A 17,060-nucleotide genomic window follows, 5' to 3' on the forward strand; every position below is an offset into this window, starting at 1 on the left:
GGTGGTCGGCACGACGGAGGTCCGCTGCGTTTACGAGAGGCTGCAGGAGCCGGGAAGGGAGATGTCTCTGGCCAAGGAGGAGGGGGGTTTATGGGCCATTTTAAACCGGGGGCTGCCCTGTTTACGCCGGTTTTCTGGTACGCCAGGCCTTGATGATTAAGGCAGGGTGGACCAAAATATTTGGATGGCATATCAGCCAGCCGTTGACCCGCGCCAATCCGGCTTCACTGCGGCAAGTCCAGGGCAGGCTGCGTGGAGAGGTGTAGCAGCGATCCAGATCCATTTGGACCACGAACAATGAAGGCGTGAGTAACGTCTCGGCAACAGCGTGTGCGCAGCCGGCAGCGTTGCAGTGCAGCCAGCCGCTCTGTGACGAGGTTGGGCGAAAGCTTGCAAAACGGGCCGATCCCATCGTTCGGAAGAGACGAACGGCAAGGGTTGAGGTCATCTTGCAGTTCCAGACCCTGGTTCGTTTGGGTTGGTTATTCGGCTGGCTGCGGGGAGCCCGCTCCCGATCGAAAAAGGGTGGATAAGGCTAACAATAATATTCCTCATTCACGGGTCAATGCGGGGGTTTGGCATTGATAGCATTGATAGCATTGGATGCAGCAATGGAACGGGCCTGTCCGTAAAGACGAAGTGAGTGTTTATCCGACAAGCCAGAGGGGGACCGGTGACTTGAGATCATTCAGGTTGTTGCTGTGATTCGAAGCAAGGGAAAAAACATAAAAATAATAACTTAGTAATAAAACAAAATAAAATAAAAAACATAAAAAAAGGAAGGTGCCACCGCATGTCGATGGGACGGTCGCCGGCCCACTCTGTAAGTGTACCTGCCTGATCGAGCCATCGATATCTTGGAGCTGAGCTTTGACTGCTCCGAGGGTCGAACTGAGAATGGCCCGCCCCCGGCCGCGTGGTAGATGCAGATCGGCGCCGCTGGATGGAAACATTGCTGGGGATCTGCATTTGGGCCGTGTTTGTGTTGTTTTCGTTATTTGAGGCTTTGATCGATATAACGTTAAAGGATCCCAGAATCCCATTTCTAACACTCGGCTCGAGCGTCGCGAGGATTGTCCAAAAAAAAAAAAAAAATTAATAATTCCCACAGCGCACCAACAGCTAGCTCTCCCTACCGGCATACCCGTATCATATGGGCGCTAGGCAAAGCTACACAAGGCATCCCGGCATAGGAAGCGACGGGAGGCTAACCCCGCAAAATCACACGCCGGCTCCCCTCTCCCCGGGCCCAGCCAGCCGACAGTGCCGTCCGTAACTGCGCGGCGCAACAGCGTTGAAAAAGCCAAGCCTAGCTCCCTTGCTATTGTAGCGCACGGCATCGGGCCTTTTCCAGCCCCAAGCCATCCCCGACCCAGTGCCAAGCCAGCCGGCCACTCTTCCATCGTCATCAAAACCACCGACGACCATGGCCTTGAGGATCGCGGAAGCCACTGCCAGCACAGACACTCGGCGTCTGGCCTGCCTTGCATCCCCCATTGTTGCATTGTGCGTTGCCTGGAGCCGAGTTCTTGGGAACAAATGTAACGTATTATTGGCCCGCACCCAGTAGAGAAGGCTACCTGCCGGTTGTCTTCGCCGGCCGAACAAGAACCGTGGAGCTGGTGACGTATATTAGGTACCCGATCAGCCGGCCTCCTCTTCTCAACTTCAATCGATCTGAGTGGTTGTGAAGGTGCAATGTGCTGTTTATGCTATTGTAGCTTGGTCTTCCATAAGGCAATTTTCCCCGAGGGACAGCAATATCTTGGAAGCGCGAGCCGCAGATCGATGGCCATTTTTTTCACAGTTCTGCAAGGGCCAATGGGTGGCGTATGTAGGGGTTCCAGCACCCCTGTCTTGCCAGCCAGCCACCACGTCTCCCTTCCAACCCCTGTGCAGAATCCCCTGAAGCTCGCTAGGGTCCGGGGTAGTAAAGCATGGCTTTAATTGAGAGAACATCCCTTCCCAATCCTCTTGAGAAAACGACTCCTAAAACGGTCTCTGGCAAACATGTCCTTGACCAGGCTCCTCAAATCCCTCAAATCATCCAAAAACGTACCGTGTCAAAGTACTCCTAAGACAGAGTCAAGGTGCTCACTAAGACCGGATCTACTCTCAGCGCTTGCTATGACAGCCGATTGTTGCCATCATGGCTGTCCGGGTCATGTGAAGATTTGCCAGCTTCTACTGCTAGCCAAACATGTAGTTAGAAGGCCGCCAGAGTTCTCCTGTTGCGTACTCGGAAAATTGGACCCTTGCGCTAGGTGTTGTATTGTCTCGTTGTTCATGGACGTAGTGCCAAACGCGACCATAAGGGTTAAAAAGTTCTCCGACCAAGTTTGCCCATGCTTGGCACACATTTAGAATAATTGCCCGACGGTTCGGCGTTTACAACCCGTCATAAGGGCCACCGACTCCTCCAGAGTTTAATTAGGATACGAAACGCTTCCGCGAAACCAATCCAAGAACAACGGTGATCCCGTGTTCACTCAGCTAAGGCTCAAAAATAACCTCCACCTCTGATATGCCGTGTCTCTTTTGAGCTAGCGAGGTTTGTAATTTACGGCAATAGTCTTTTTCTCAGAGTTATCTGCAAACTGTCTTAATGCGTATAATGCTTTATCCAGCCTCCCTTGTTCCATGGAGGTTCCGTTCCTTGAAAGGTTTGGCAGCGAGGCCAAATCGCCAATCCGTGAACTGTCTAAGGTACCTAGTATGCTTCCTAAAGCCCCTCTCACTTGCAACTAATTTTATATGGCAGTCTTGCATACTATGCACCAGGACAAACTCAGCATCAATGTCACCATACAATTGACGAAAAGCTTTGTTGCCCTCATGGTGGTTATGACCATAGTCACGCCAGAAAAGGAAATAAATAAAATAAAACCCCCAAGGCAATACGTAAACCGCCGTCTCTTCGTTTGGTGGCCCAGTATTGTACATACATATGAGTAAATCCCCGCAGTGAACCCACAGCGACTCGACCCATCGGAATCCTGAATCGCTGTGGGTCTTTCACGCCGGACTGATTGGCTAAGGTAAGGTAAAGGTGAATAAGGCAGTGCGCACAGTTGGGATGCGGGGACAGCTCCCGAGGGTTGGGCGTCGGGCCTCCGTGGGACAGACTACAAGACCGCCAACCGTTCGAATATCTTGAACCAAAAACGGCACACCTTATACCTTATCGAAAACCTTAGCATGCCGCCTTGCAAACCTGGGTATTGATCCCTTAACAAAAACCGTCATTCCCACAGATTCCAAGGTCACCCTGCACCCGCGTACTTACTCCACCTCTGCTCTGCTAGCGGTTATGTACGACCGCGTATTGGACCCTGCGGGGGATGTTATCCTTATACTGGAGAACCCAAATGCACCGTTCGCGCCATGGGATGGCGTTAACAACGATCAACCACATCCTTCCACGGCTGAGCCCGTAACCTTCCTCGTCTCATCAAGGCACCTCATTTTAGCGTCGCCGGTGCTCAGGGCTGCGCTCACAGGAGGGTGGAAAGAAAGCGTCTCTAGCGAAACGGACGGCCCGCGTGAAATTAGGACCGAGGGTTGGGATGTCGAGGCGATGGTTATCATAATGAGGATCATCCATCACAAATGGTCACAGGTTCCCCGGGAGGTCGACCTGGAGCTACTAGGAAAAATCGCCGTCGTCGTCGACTATTACCAAATCCATGAAACTGTCCAGCTCATAGGCCCGCTGTGGGTTGAACGTCTGCGAACATTGCTCCCCCAATCCTACGGGAGGGAGGCCATACTTGGGGTCTGCATCTCCGTAGTATTCAGGGACAGTGAAGCTTTTCGGCATGCCACCAACGTCGCCATCAAGTACTGTCCTAGGGATATAGAGACGCTACCGCTTCCGATCCCATTTTCGGTTATTAGTAAGTCTCCGTTAAGTTAGGAGTCCGGCTTGGTTACTACGATTTGCCAATAGCATTAACGACCGATAGATGGAATAAATAACCGAAGAAGAAGTATCCCTCAGGGGATCGCCATGTGTCTTGACAAGCTTAAACGCAAATTTCTCTTGGGCGAGGGCGGTTGCAACGATGCGTGCAGATCTATACAGCTTGGGACTCTGATGCAGAAACTGCACAACCTCAAACTACTGGATCGTGATTTGGGCCAGCCCTTGCAAGATGGCCTGAGTCTTTCGGATTTTCTAGGCCGCGTCCGAGGGATAGAACCTCCGATTTGGTTCGGGAACACTTCAGTCTGCACCAGCACCCACCACAAGAACTCTTTCCCCCGTTGTACTTGTTGGAAGCCTCACAAGTGCACGAGAACCCCCTCAAGTGATATATCCGCCAAAGACCTATTCATTCCCGGGAAACTCGGTAAGTCATCCGATGGGGAGTTATTTGGCGAGAGCTCGAGCATACTTGAGGCGAGTGTCCTGGTTGCTGTCCGCAAAGCAGAAGGCGAGATGGAAGGACTAGAGCTAAGAGATTATGTTTAACGTGGAATTGCTATAACTAAGGGTGGTATCATGGCACCGAGCCCTTGGAGCAGGGTAAAGAGAGTTGTTATTGCGTAAGATTGAGGATTGGCGGTCTGGATGCGCAGCTGGAGGAGTTAAACACAAGTGTGATCTCATGACATTGCCTAACCACGCCGGTGATGGACCGGGCTGTGTACTTGCATCGTGCCTTAACAGAGTTCTTCCTGAAAAACTCGTGTGATTGCAGTGCCGTTAGGTTACCCCGAAATGCCTCGATAGGGAGAATGGCGTTTTATAGCCGCGTGCATGATGGATAACAAGTCTGGCAGACGGCCTTGTTTAGTCTCTGATGTACAGCCCTTATTTCTCGGGCTAACGGAAAACTCGACAAAGCCTTCGGAATGGGGTCTGCAGACGCCGCGAATTTTCCCCCCCCCCCCCCCCCCCAACCCCAAAAGTCATAGAGCCCCATTGTCTTGCAGTGCCAGACCCACATCCCGCCAGGGATGACGACACAGGGGCCACCATATAAAAAAGGCACTCTATAGCAAAGTCCTCAATGAGGACGAAGATTAATGAATAAATGACTTACCTTCTCACCTTACTTTGTGTACACCATGCGAGTGTTCATGCTGGAGGTTATCAGTTACGGGGCACAGAATAGCCCACGTAACATCATGGAACTACTACTGCCAGATAGATCACGAAGAGTTGGCTCTAGTGATATATAGGTCTATACCGATGTCACCCTTGCCCCTGAACATCAAGGAGCCGATCTGTTTGGGCGGTACGTTTCTGGCATTCCGGGTGGCTCGTATTCGCCCGGCCTGTCGACTACGCTAGTGCTTGCGTTAGGGCGGTGGACTCAGCCAAGGCCTAGATATAATATATGCAACCAAGCTGTGGGATGGCACCTTCTTCCAGGAGTACTGAAAAACGTGTCACAAATGACTCGTGTTCGCAGCCGAGTTACGCTTCGGTTGTTTCACAAGTTCTGTTGCTAGCCCTTGTCCAAGGAGAATGAAACGGAGAGGATTCATATTAAGGCAATGTACTACGGCGAATCGCTGTAGAACTGCAGTGGTAGTGGCATGCGGCCTCGGGGCGGCGTCATGCGGTCCGTGGACAGATTCCAGCTGCTCTGCTACTTGTGCATGATACAGGCCGGCATCAATCACCCGGTTGACACGTGCGGGCATACGCCAGCCAATTATCGTTTTGGTTTTGTATCATAACGCTAAAGTGTTGTCAATGCCAACTAATACAAGAGTCATCCTCAGCCGAACACATCAGTCTGCACATAAAAAACGCCTCATGACGGACGCCTAGCCATTTTCTTTGCCGTCCTACCTCTAATACCCGGCGTAAAGGCATGCCGTAGAGAACTGCTCCGAATCCCCTTCCCAGATAACTTCATGCGTGCTAATGCTCCAGGCGGATCCACCACTCAGCCCCATCAAGCTGGCGGAAGCCCTTAGCTGAGTAGGACAATGATGACACTGTCACCCCGTAGAAACCTGTCCGTCGAGCGTCAGCACGAGGCTAGTCGTTAACACTCGGTGAGAGGGCAGTTGCTCACATTTTGCTGATGAATCGATCCTTGTTGACGGGCCGGCCCTTCTTGCCATTGTGTACGGGAGTCTCGGTCCACATCTCCTTCTGTTGACGCAAACATCAGATTCCAGTTCATGCTTCGACCGGGTGAAGCCACCATGGCATTTCCCGACGGATATGTACTTACAACGTTCTCCAGGATCCTACCAAGGACGCCGGTTAGCAGATCCGCACCAAATAAGCAGACAAAGGGGAAAAACATCACTAGGATCCTTACATGTTGCAATGCCGGTCAAACGCCTTGACTCTGGCAAGCCTGCACAGCGCAGTAGACGTCAGCATCCATACCCCGATCCCACCAACAGACATCAAACTCACAGCTTCCGATTCGACCGGATGCTAATCAGCACCTGCGAGTGGCTCCGCACAGCCGTCTGCAGGAGCGACAGCGGCCCGTTGCTCATCTCCCAGCTTTCCTGCATTCGGGGCCGGCAGAGTCAGTGATCCTTTCATCCTAGTCTCTTTTTCCCCATCCGGGTGACGGAAAAACATACCAGCTGAGCAATCTCATATTCACTGTGGCCATGCCGAAAAATGAGAGAAACAACCCCGGGTTAGCCAACGTTTTCTCCAACAAACCGACGGCCCCAGGACAGTGTAATGATGGAGAGAAACTCACGTGCATTCGTTGCGCGGCTTCTGGAGAAGCGCCCTATCCAAAGTCATCAGTGATCTGGCCGGGGGGGTGTCACGGGGCGCGAAGACAAACGTACTGGATGTTGGCGTCCGACATTTTGGCCGTGTGTTTCTTGACTCCGGGGGTTCGAGGATGGCTTAGGAGGAGATGCGACGGATGAGGCAAGCCAGGGCGATTTTTTTTTATGTTGATGAAGGGGACCGTGATGACCGCCGCAGGCACAGGCAGGTCAATGCGTGGTTGATTTGCTGACCCACTCTACGAACAGGTCACGTGTCGCGTAACTGGGCGCGATCTGTTTGTTTAATTTAGGCACTCACCGCCTTACGGGAAGCAGAAGCTCAGAGATTCTGCCAGTTTGGCAGCCCGGACACACCCCTAAAACATTCAGTTCTAAGGTATCTAGGTGCGTAACGTGTTGTATGGAAAACCGACTATTATTACCAGCAAAATCCAATGATCAAAGAAACATGCAGTTGTCTTATTATTATTACTAGTATCATGTATTGAAATACTAGACTCGCCCCCAGAGGGACACCCAAACACGCCATCCACACCCCGCCCCCTTCCTTACAGTCAAGGTACCGTCTCAACACCCCTCCTCACTACTACTCGCAACTCCCCGCCATCTTTACACACTCAGCCCATCCCACCTTACACCACTCCCCGCCCACTCAATACACATACGGCACGATCCGCCACCTCACAATCTTCTTATACTTCTCCCAGTCCTCGCCATACTTCCTCGAGCACTTCTCGTCGTCCCGCCGATCGCGGTGGATGAGCAGCACGGCAAAGTAGAGCACGTAAAAGTACGTAAACACGATCCCCCAGCCTCTCGCCTCGCCAGCAACCACCTCGCGCCCGTCCAGCATCTTGACGGCGCCCTCGGCCATGGTGCCCGCGCTCAGGATCTGGTAGCCCGCCATGCCCGTCGGCAGGCTGTACGGCCAGGCCTGGATCCAGTCGCCGAGGTAGTTGATGTGCCGCGCGATGCCCCACCACCCGGAGATGAGGAGGCGCGTGCCGGCCTTGGTCTCGAGGTACTTGAGGTGGGCGACGCGGGGGTCGTTGGGGTTGGTGCGGAAGGCGTTCTTTTGGCTGTTGGACAGGCGGAAGATGGAGTAGCTGGCCAGGAGGATGGCGCCGACAGCTGCGAGGCCGGCGAGCCCGAGGGACTGCGGGTGGACCGACAGGTAGCGGGTCTGGGTCGAGTACAAGAACGGAACCCAGACAAGGTCGCCGAATGCCAGCATCAGCCCGAAGCCATCGGTGGTGATGTCGATGGTGGTCAGGATGGCCGGCTCCATGAACTGGCCGTCGAGGACGTAGAATGCTTGGACCGCAGTGATGAAGACAATGCTGTCGGTGACGGCGCCATAGAGACGGTATTGCTGCGCAATGTTGGCGCAGTTGAGCAGGATCCAGCCTGTCAGGCCAGGGCGGATCTCCATCCACTCCTTGATGTCGATCTCGCCGATGAACGGGAGCGTCACGCGCGGGTTGAGCTCCCGGCCGATGAACCAGTCGTAGAGCATGTTACCCGTGACGCCGCCTGCGGCGAGCTCGCGGAACTGCGGGTTGCCGGGCCTGACGCTGAAGCTGCGGACATAGACAAAGGTCGCGAGGGCGTAGGCGATGAGGATGTTAGCCGTTAAGATCTGTAGGTAGTTGGCCGAGATGAAGGTCCACAGGGGGAAGTCGGCTCCTTGGGCAAAGGAGCCGGCCGCGCAGATGGCTAGGGTAAACATGGTCGAAGAGAAGGCTGTGCAAGTTAGCAATATGTTCCTCCACACCATCTTTGCTGTCCTTCTGCTAACCATTGAACTTGTACTTGAGCCGTCCCCCGTTCGCCAGCTGCGTGCCTTCAATCTCGGTACCAGGCAGAACGCGATACAGGATCGCGCTGAACAAAAAGTATGCCAAGGTCCATCCTGTGGCCTCCAAGCTAAAGAGACCGCTTATCCCATTTTCCGGCCAGCCCACCTCTTTCTTCAAAACCTCGAGATCGAGCGACTTTGGGCGGAGAAGAGACGGTGCGGGGCATCCCGAAATGTCGTTGCAGGCGAAAGCGAACGTGTAGAGGAGGATAGGGAGGCCAAAGCTAATGGCTGCCGCGCCGGGTCTGGGTCGTTGTTAGAAGCTGTGTTGCGTATTGCTGCAGCGGCACGGCGGGGCAACGGTTCTGGTGTACTCACGGTCCAAAGAACTCGTATTCGTGCTTTTTCGGCACAATCTGCTGCTTCGTTTTTGGCGCCATTGTTGCTGCTGCACGCAATTGCCTGGATTTGCGCCGAGCGTATTGGATGCTGAGCTCAAGCTCGAGCTCTCCTTTTTATCCTCAGCAACGGGCGAGGACTTTGAAAATCCGTGGCAGTGATCCTGTCAGCGCTGCGATCGTTACGCGTCCGCTGGACCGGGAGTTGGTGTTCCGGATGGGCTGAGGCGCTCAACCGCGGGGGAATGTCAAGATCGAGTTCGTCAATCCCCTGGCCGGGTCGATGCTTTCCGGATGACCTGATGTCCAATGACGACAGGGCTTTTTCGGGAACTTTGCTGCATTCCTGGGTGGAGAGCTCTTGGCGTTCAGGAAAACCGTATCGTGGACCAGGGATCGGCGCTATCCAAGATCGGCTAGGCGAGGTAAGAGTGTTGCGGGCGCTGCTCATTGTTTACATGAGATGTACTATTTGTCGCTGTAATTGCTGACTCCGAGAAGGACGAGCAGGGGCACTTTGCAGAGCCCAAAGCCAGCCCTAGGGCTAGTTGCTGGTGCCTCTTGTTCTGCATTCTGACAACCGCAAGGGGCCTGACCCCCCTGCCAAGCCGAAGCCGCCAATCGCAATCCGGTCCATGTGCCACTCCCCGCCAAGGAACACTTAACAAGTGAGCAGGGCACTGCTGAGGACGGCTCAAGCCGCGTCAAGGATTCCCTCTCCATCGACGAATTCGAGGGATTCACCACGACATTCGCAAATCGAAGTCGAGCTCCGCGCAATCCATCGATTATCCCCCCCTCTTTGTATTCCAGAGCCTTCCTTTTGAATGAGAGCATCCGCATCATTTTCAGGATCGCTAGGCGCGACGGCGCGCATCTCCGTTATCCCTGGCGCGAAGCCATCCTTGACCCTTTGAACTGCCGATCGCGATTCCCAGGATGCATCCGCAAAGCTCACCGCAAGGCCTTGTTCTCGTTATCTTCGCCGCGCTCGCGGGCGTATCGTCCGCCGATGAGGCGGCCAAGACGACGTTAACAGCCACGCCCGTTGTGACGCCGTGCGTCGCGACATCCACCAACGGCGCCTTTTTCGATCTGCGACCAGACACGGCCGTCATTGTCGGCGAAGGAGAGAAACCGCCAAAGGGGGCGCAAACCGAGGACTACCTGGCTAGGGGTTGGGACTATGGGTCGAACTTTACGCTCAACATCTGCGACGCTGTCGTGAGCAAAGTGGAGGATGTCGTTGGCGTGGACAAGGCGCTATGGAAAAACGTGAGCGCATACTACGAGTCCGAGGGGAAGATCTATTCTCTAGGGTAGGATAAGCCGACCAACGTTCTCCAGCCGCTAGTAAGTACGGATGCTAACCATCTCCAGCCAACAATCAGGAGATCTACGGCCCAGGGGCCGTAAGCTCGTCCTCCAATACACAGGCGGCTCACCATGCGGCACATCCTCCGAGAAGAGCAAAGACAGGCGCTCTGGCCCCGTTGACGAGGGCACACGATACAGGTACCACGAATTTGATGACGACGAAGAGGAAGATTACGCAGCCCGGTACGTCAGCTCCAAGATAGACGACGACGAAGACGAAGACGAGGACGAGAACGACAATAAAGACAAGGACAGAGAGAAGGAAAAGGAAAAGGAAAAGGAGAAGGAGAAGGAGAAGGAAAAGGAAGAGGATAAAGACAAGTCAATCCGCCGCAAATCGGCTCTCATCTCTTTCCTCTGCGACCGCGACCCCGACACCCCCACCGCCGCATCTTTTGTCGGCACCGACCCGGACGAGTGCGCCTACTTTTTCGAGGTCCGCTCGCAGCACGCCTGCTCCATCGCTGAGCCGCACAAGCCAGGCAGCGTCGGCCCCGGGAGCGTCTTTGCCATCATCTTCTTCATCGCGGTCCTAGTGTATGTGGTCGGCGGCGTCTTTTACCAGCGCACCGTCGCGCATGCCCGCGGGTGGAGGCAGCTGCCGAACTATAGCCTGTGGGCGGGGATTTGGAGCTTTGTCAAGGTATGTCCCGGCCCTGGCCTTCTCTTGTGATGTGTGCCGTTGCTGATGTGTTTCTTGCCGACAGGACCTGATCATCATCCTGACTTCGTCATGCGCTCGGATCATGCCGAGGCGGAGAGGCTACCACACGCTGTCCGCTTCTCCTAACGGAAGGTACCGGAACCGAGAGGACGAGAATCGACTGATTGATCAGCTTGATGAGGAGTGGGATGATTGATCTTCGAGGAGGTGCGTTGTTTCGTTGTTCTTCCAACTCGGGTTTTCATGGGCCCCCGTTAAGGGACTCTTCTGGTCTTTCAAACATGACCCGGCATTTGAGACACCGGGCGAATTTTCTACCGCTCGGCTGTCGATGACTGGGCTAGTGTCTCCATACACGATTTGGCTGCGCACCGTCTAATCCGAATGGATGATGATGGCAGTCGTGCAGGCTGGTAGATACGGGGCTGGGTTATAGACCATTCTTGAATAGAATTCCAATTCATTTTTCTCCATGTTCCCCTCATCTAAGCGCATGGCAGGTCATCATATTGGGCGATGAAACGGTCCCAAACGGTATATCTAGAGGAAAGCAAAGGTGCTTGAGCTGGGACGGCCGATTACATCACATACATACGTTCTCGCTTGGTCGATGCACACTCCAAACACCATACTGTTCTGAGTCCTCCGAATTAACATTCCCGAGCGCTTCCAAACGCGCAGAGACATGAACTAAGATGCTGGTACCAATATACTATCAATCCCACGAGCAAGATCGGGGGTCAGCGTTTGGATGCGAAGCTAATTGCAGAATGCTCCAAATTAGAGATGGAGCTGGCATGACTAAGTGATTAGGGAATGGTCCCCCTTAACACTTGTCCGGTGTTGCCATAACAACGCTCATGGAATTCTTATCATAGTCTCTCTGAAACAACTTAGCAATACGCTAACACTTCAGTCGTAGTTAGCAGAGAGCGAGAGAATGTTATCCAGGGATGGGTCACAAGTCACAAAGCTCGAATAATTAAGCAATAGCCATGGTGTTGACAACGGACTCGCCAAATCATTCAAATATGCATGCGACTGCCGAGGCGGTGTGGTTGCCTGGACTCGACGCGATTGGCTTCAACTTGAGATTCGGAGGAGAGGCTGAGGTGCAACACAAGACTGGCTTACGTGGCAATCATAGGCGACCAACCACAAACCCGCCAAGCCTCGGTGAATCAAACATGCAGGAATGCAAAATGGGCGGGACAGACAGCATGTTAAAGGACGCACAGCCCGCAAACGCCAGGGAGTGACAGTCTGCGTTCCTCAGCCGTCGGGTGGCTTGAATGTTGAGGTGACCTGAAGCCGAATCGTGATTCCATCATTCCCTTGGCAGCGATAGGTCCCGCCAGCCTGTTCCCAAAGAACAAAACAAAAAACGGCGTCCAAGTAAGCCTGTTCTGCAGGAAGAGCCCACTTTTCTGGGGAAAGCACCCTGTTACAGAACCCAAGCTGTGTATGTGCCTAACAGTGTTATGGCTCTTCTGTTAGAAAACACCCTCCCCGCATGAAGACTCTGGCACCTGCTTTTTTGCAACGTCACGGACGCATAAAAAATGAGCCTGTGGCCGCCTTGGGGTTCAATTTCTCAAGACACCAAGGCCGCCATCTGAATCAAGCTGACGAAGCCCTGGTTAGATTCAACTTTTGCCTAAGGCACACCTGTAGTTGCTGACCCGAAGGCCCGGATCCTGCGGGTATCAACGGTTAAGAACCCCACCATTGCCCTTTCACTAAGACCTCAACCACAGGCCACCGCCGACATGGGCCGCTGGTCGCATCTCGACTCCGATGAAGAGCGTCTGCCCGATGGCATGATCCGCGTGGGCTACGACGCCGACACCCAAGTGTACACGTACCGCGACAGCGACGGTAGCTACTGGGAGGGAGCGCCGGGGTGCCGGCACGGCAGGCTGCAACGCGTGTCGACCGCCGCACCCCTGCCAAGCATCACCACAGACGACGACGACATCGAGGGCGAGGAACCGCCGTACATGCTCTACGATGACGAGTCCGATTCCGACGACGGCGATGACGAAACATGGGTGGGCACCGACGACGGCTACAGTAAAAGAAGCCAGGAGAAAGACGCCCTGGCCGAACCCACCAAAGCCAGACTCCACCGCAGAACAACCCCCCGTCCGGATTCCCATTCCCGGCCAAGCAAGAACCTCCCTAGCTTATCCGGCGAGCTGACGGGAAGGGATAAGCACAGCAATAACAACAACAACGATAACAACAACAACAACGTCATCCAACCCCGCCTCTCATGGGACGCCGGCGTCGACGACGTCGCCAGCACCGTCTACTCCGAGAAGAAGTCGGTGTCGGGCCACGAGGCGCAGGCGCCGCTCCGGCGGGCGGGGACGCTGTCGCGGCTGGCGGGGCTCGTGTCGCGCTCGCGGCGCGCCGTGCTCGGGCGCGCCGCCACGACGAGGACCAAGCCGGCGCCCGCCATGGCGGCCGAGCCGGGCACGAGCCGGAGACGGCGGTCCGACGGAGGCGGGGGCGGGCAAGGGAAGCTGAGGGCCGCGAAGACGTTCGATGAGATCCTGGGCCAGCGGGCAAACAGTCCGTTTCCCTGAGCTTGTGCTTGGGGGGGGGGGGGGGGGGGGGGGGGGGAGTACTTGGATGTGGGCGGCGCATTGGATAGTTATGAAACATTTTTACACTTACTTACTGATCTTGTTTGTTTTGTTTTTCTTTACTTTTTCTTTTCTTTTCTGCTGTGATTGCTTGATTTAACCACACTTGCGATTGATGGTTTGCTATTCGATTGCTGGTATTGAGGTTTGATACCTGAGAGTGGGTGATATGGGAATGGGACCAAGGTTCATGTGAATGTGTATGTGCTGGATAGGAACGGCGTAGCAACGGTTGATGGAAGATGTTTGCGAGTGCCTTGTACAGTTTTCTTGCCCTTTTCTGGAGCAGTGGTGGTTAATGCTCAAAGGCGGATCAACCCTGCAGAGTGAAACGGCGAAATGGAAAAAGAGAAGCCAAATATGAACACGGAAAATGAGGCGGAAGGCAGCTTTGGAGGCCAATGAAATGGCGGTAGCAAGGCAATACGAAAAAAAAATTAAAGGGGCTTTGTCGGGGATCGAACCCGAGACCTCGCACAATCACTTGTTTTCAAGTGTGGGTGGCACCCGAAGCGCGAATCATACCACTAGACCACAAAGCCTGTTTCCATCCGGTCATTTCCTCAGAAGTTAAGTATGCTGGCACCAAAGCAAGTTTGCAAGCTCTGCTTCGTTCTACAAAGATCGGAGACTGCTCGGAATTGAACAGGCTAACCTGAGTGTAATTCTAACCGTTTTCTACCTCATTTTTCCATTTTACGAAACTTCCAAAGGTGAGGGAGAGTCTCTGTCGTTGGAGCAAGCTTGTAATCGAGTTGACCGTTTGGGGCTGAGGGAGTCGCCTCGAGGGGCTTCCCTCCGTTCTACTCTCGTTTTACACCATTACCATTGTGTTGTACGATCATCAATGAGGCAAGGCTGGATCAGCGGTTGAGAAATACAAATGTCAAGTCGCCGGATAGCAGTTCGTATTCACATGGTAAAAGATCAACTATATACATAGAATGCTGGCCCACTCCGAGTCCGCTTGGGCAACCCGCCGGGGTAGCGCGGCTTGCGCCGCGGTCCTTCCTACGACTCGTAGTACTTAACGGCACTGGGAATAGTAAGGCGGCGCGACGGCAGAGCAAGTAGAGCCGGCCTGGAAGAAATGAATGTTAGCAAGTCTGCGCCTTCAGGTGATGGCAGAGACGGGGGATTGAGATTGGCAACGTACAGCGCAGGTCGTGCACCCGGTATAGCCCTGGCCACCGCATTGTCCATACTGCTGTACAGTGCAGCTGGGGTTGCCGCCGCCACCAGGGGGAGCACCGGTCGCCGACGGAGTGGGTTGTGACAGAGTCGGAGCCGGCCCGGACCCAACGGCGCAAGTCGACTCACATCCGCTGCAGGCACTGCCGGCGACTTTGGTGGAACCACCGGCATACACAGGCCCACCGGGCACGGTATAGCCCGACATAGGGCCATGAATGCTAACTGCCAGACCCGGGTCGTTGGCACCGTAGGCGCCGGGGAACGAGACGGTCGGGGGGTTGGCGTTGCCCGAGCCGGTGACGGTCAGCTGGTAGCAGGTCATGTACAGCTGCGCACCTCCGCCGGGCCCGGCGGCATGGAGGGCGATGGCTTCAGCGCGGAGGAGGTAGTCGCCCGAAGGCAGGTCGGCCGGGATCTTCACGTCCATCCTGCCGCAGCACTTGTTCAGATCCTTGGTGCCCCAGAAGTCGTCGTCTCCCGAGCCGCCCGATGGGTTCTTAGCCCAGCCGTCTTGGAAGATCTTGAACCATCCGGCGGAACCGTCGGCCGTGGCGGCATCCGAGACCTTGGACATGTAAACGATCACGGGGCCGTGGTGGGCGCCGCCAATAGCTTCGTTTGCGCATGATCGGTCGCCGTTTTGCTGGTGCATCTCGACGGTGACTGTCGAGCCTGCCCTGACCGGGCACTTGCCGCCGGGGCGGGATGCGCCAGCATTGCAACGCATGTCGGTAGAAGCGACGTTGGTGACCGGGGAGTTGGACCCCGGTAGGCGGGCGCACTGCGAGCCGTAATCAACGCCATCGACCCAGAGTTGCTGGAAGGTTGCGTGGGCGGCGGCGTTCTGGGCCCATAGGGCTGCCAGGGCGGCAACGGTGAGTGACTTCATCGTTACTGCTAGAAGCAAGCTAGGCAAAATCCAGAAACTGGTGAGGTTGAAAAGGCCTGCAACTCAACTGCCGCTTGGGCGGTTACGGCTCGATTTATACAACGTCGGGACCGTGGCTCTACGCTTTCTCACCCTTGCCGCTGGACAGGCTGTGACGCTCCGCCTCTTCCGCTCGCGTCACATATCAAGTATGTGACAACCCAGCCAGTCCTCAAATTTCGAGTTAGTTCGCCCGAGTTCCACACGTTGGGGCGCTCGGCGAGACTCAACAGCGGCCCCGTGTACCCGTGAACAGATTCGGGAGTTGTACCCCACAACAATACCACCCAAAGCGCGGTCTGGGGTGCGCGTCGCCTTCCGAAACAAGGCTGCGGGAGATGGTCGATTGGTGGATTCGCATGCGGTTAATATGCTGGATAATTAGTGCGGCAACACGGAATGGGACTGCCGTGAGCTGTGATCCCAAAAACCGGGTCAGCGGCGGATGACGTCCCGTCTTAGTTCTGGAGTAGCCATCTCTGGAGCCAGAGACCAGGGAGAGGCGTCAATGAAACAAAGCGCCAAGCCCGCTTGAAGAGCTTTGGGTCCTCACTTAGAGTGTCGGCAGCTCATCAGATACCTTAGCTCAGCAAGAAATGGGACCCAAAACCGGATCCGGATCGTGTTGAGCAGACCAACCCAGTTCACAGATTTCGATTAATTGTTCACAGAAGGCCCGTTCTCGGCCAGAATAGACCTTGATCTCTATTTTTGTGCGCAGTCGGTAGTGTGAACCGGATGAAGCCGTGGTACTTTCCGGCTCCGCAGACACAAATCCAGGGATAGCGTTGTAATGCAGATGGAAGTGGTGCCGAGCAAGTCATGTCAACAAGCACCCCTCATCATCCGGGGTTGCTCAAGCAAGGCCGCGGGCAGATGCTGGGCATGCGCTGTTACCAGCCTGGATATCCGGTCCGGGCCCCTCTGGCAGGAGGGTCGTTACAGTGGCGTTTCTTTTCGTTTTCTTTTTTCTGCGGGGAGAAAGATTGGGACGCTAACATCTGGCTTGGGTTGTCAATGCTCCATACCTTAGATTTATATCACGTATATGCTCCCTGTGCCGCTACAGTCGTGCACGCGCACAGCATTGAGGAACGATGGAAAGTACCTTACCTACCTCCCGTGTGCTGCGTCGCCGCCAGCCACGTTACATCGCTTTCCGTCAAGCTATAGTTGCTAGACAAGTCGAATCATGCTGTGATCTGTCCCTCTCACAGGCAGGGGCAATGTTCTCTTCCCGCCAGAGAGCCCCATCAACCGATGGGTATGGAACGGCCTCACTCTTCGTAAAAAAATGTCCGAACACAGTAACTCGTCGGCA

The 17,060-nt window shown here is 54.7% G+C and overlaps 5 protein-coding genes and 1 non-coding gene across 6 annotated transcripts; 2 read left to right on the forward strand and 4 right to left on the reverse strand.

The window, feature by feature from the left end:
* Positions 1-5,930: 5,930 nt before the first annotated feature.
* SMD2 (mRNA splicing protein) lies at positions 5,931-6,803 on the reverse strand (the record flags this gene model as incomplete). The annotated part of the gene is made up of 8 exons (XM_071065679.1): positions 5,931-5,973; positions 6,036-6,115; positions 6,198-6,213; positions 6,288-6,326; positions 6,389-6,486; positions 6,565-6,586; positions 6,690-6,722; positions 6,784-6,803. 8 exons carry the CDS (start codon positions 6,801-6,803, stop codon positions 5,931-5,933), a joined length of 351 nt encoding a protein of 116 aa, XP_070921780.1.
* Positions 6,804-7,381: 578 nt separating this feature from the next.
* On the reverse strand, positions 7,382-8,967 carry ERG24 (erg24, C-14 sterol reductase; the record flags this gene model as incomplete). The annotated part of the gene is made up of 3 exons (XM_071065680.1): positions 7,382-8,472; positions 8,528-8,832; positions 8,906-8,967. 3 exons carry the CDS (start codon positions 8,965-8,967, stop codon positions 7,382-7,384), a joined length of 1,458 nt encoding a protein of 485 aa, XP_070921781.1.
* Positions 8,968-9,864: 897 nt separating this feature from the next.
* On the forward strand, positions 9,865-11,162 carry MRL1 (Cation-independent mannose-6-phosphate receptor CI-MPR; the record flags this gene model as incomplete). Its single annotated transcript, XM_071065681.1, has 3 exons — positions 9,865-10,244; positions 10,306-10,945; positions 11,010-11,162. 3 exons carry the CDS (start codon positions 9,865-9,867, stop codon positions 11,160-11,162), a joined length of 1,173 nt encoding a protein of 390 aa, XP_070921782.1.
* Positions 11,163-12,735: 1,573 nt separating this feature from the next.
* Positions 12,736-13,557, forward strand: MFIFM68171_10263 (uncharacterized protein; the record flags this gene model as incomplete). Its single annotated transcript, XM_071065682.1, has 1 exon — positions 12,736-13,557. The coding sequence occupies one exon, from the start codon at positions 12,736-12,738 to the stop codon at positions 13,555-13,557; it is 822 nt and encodes a 273-aa protein (XP_070921783.1).
* A 503-nt stretch (positions 13,558-14,060) lies between these two features.
* MFIFM68171_t177 lies at positions 14,061-14,159 on the reverse strand. The gene is made up of 2 exons: positions 14,124-14,159; positions 14,061-14,096 (listed from the first exon to the last, which is right to left on the reverse strand). It is a non-coding gene; the product is annotated as a tRNA-Pro (tRNA).
* A 485-nt stretch (positions 14,160-14,644) lies between these two features.
* On the reverse strand, positions 14,645-15,700 carry MFIFM68171_10264 (uncharacterized protein; the record flags this gene model as incomplete). Its single annotated transcript, XM_071065683.1, has 2 exons — positions 14,645-14,698; positions 14,774-15,700. 2 exons carry the CDS (start codon positions 15,698-15,700, stop codon positions 14,645-14,647), a joined length of 981 nt encoding a protein of 326 aa, XP_070921784.1.
* Positions 15,701-17,060: the final 1,360 nt, after the last annotated feature.

The sequence above is a fragment of the Madurella fahalii genome (assembly GCF_045866475.1).
Source record: "Madurella fahalii IFM 68171 DNA, scaffold_6, whole genome shotgun sequence".
Lineage (NCBI taxonomy): Eukaryota > Fungi > Ascomycota > Sordariomycetes > Sordariales > Madurella > Madurella fahalii.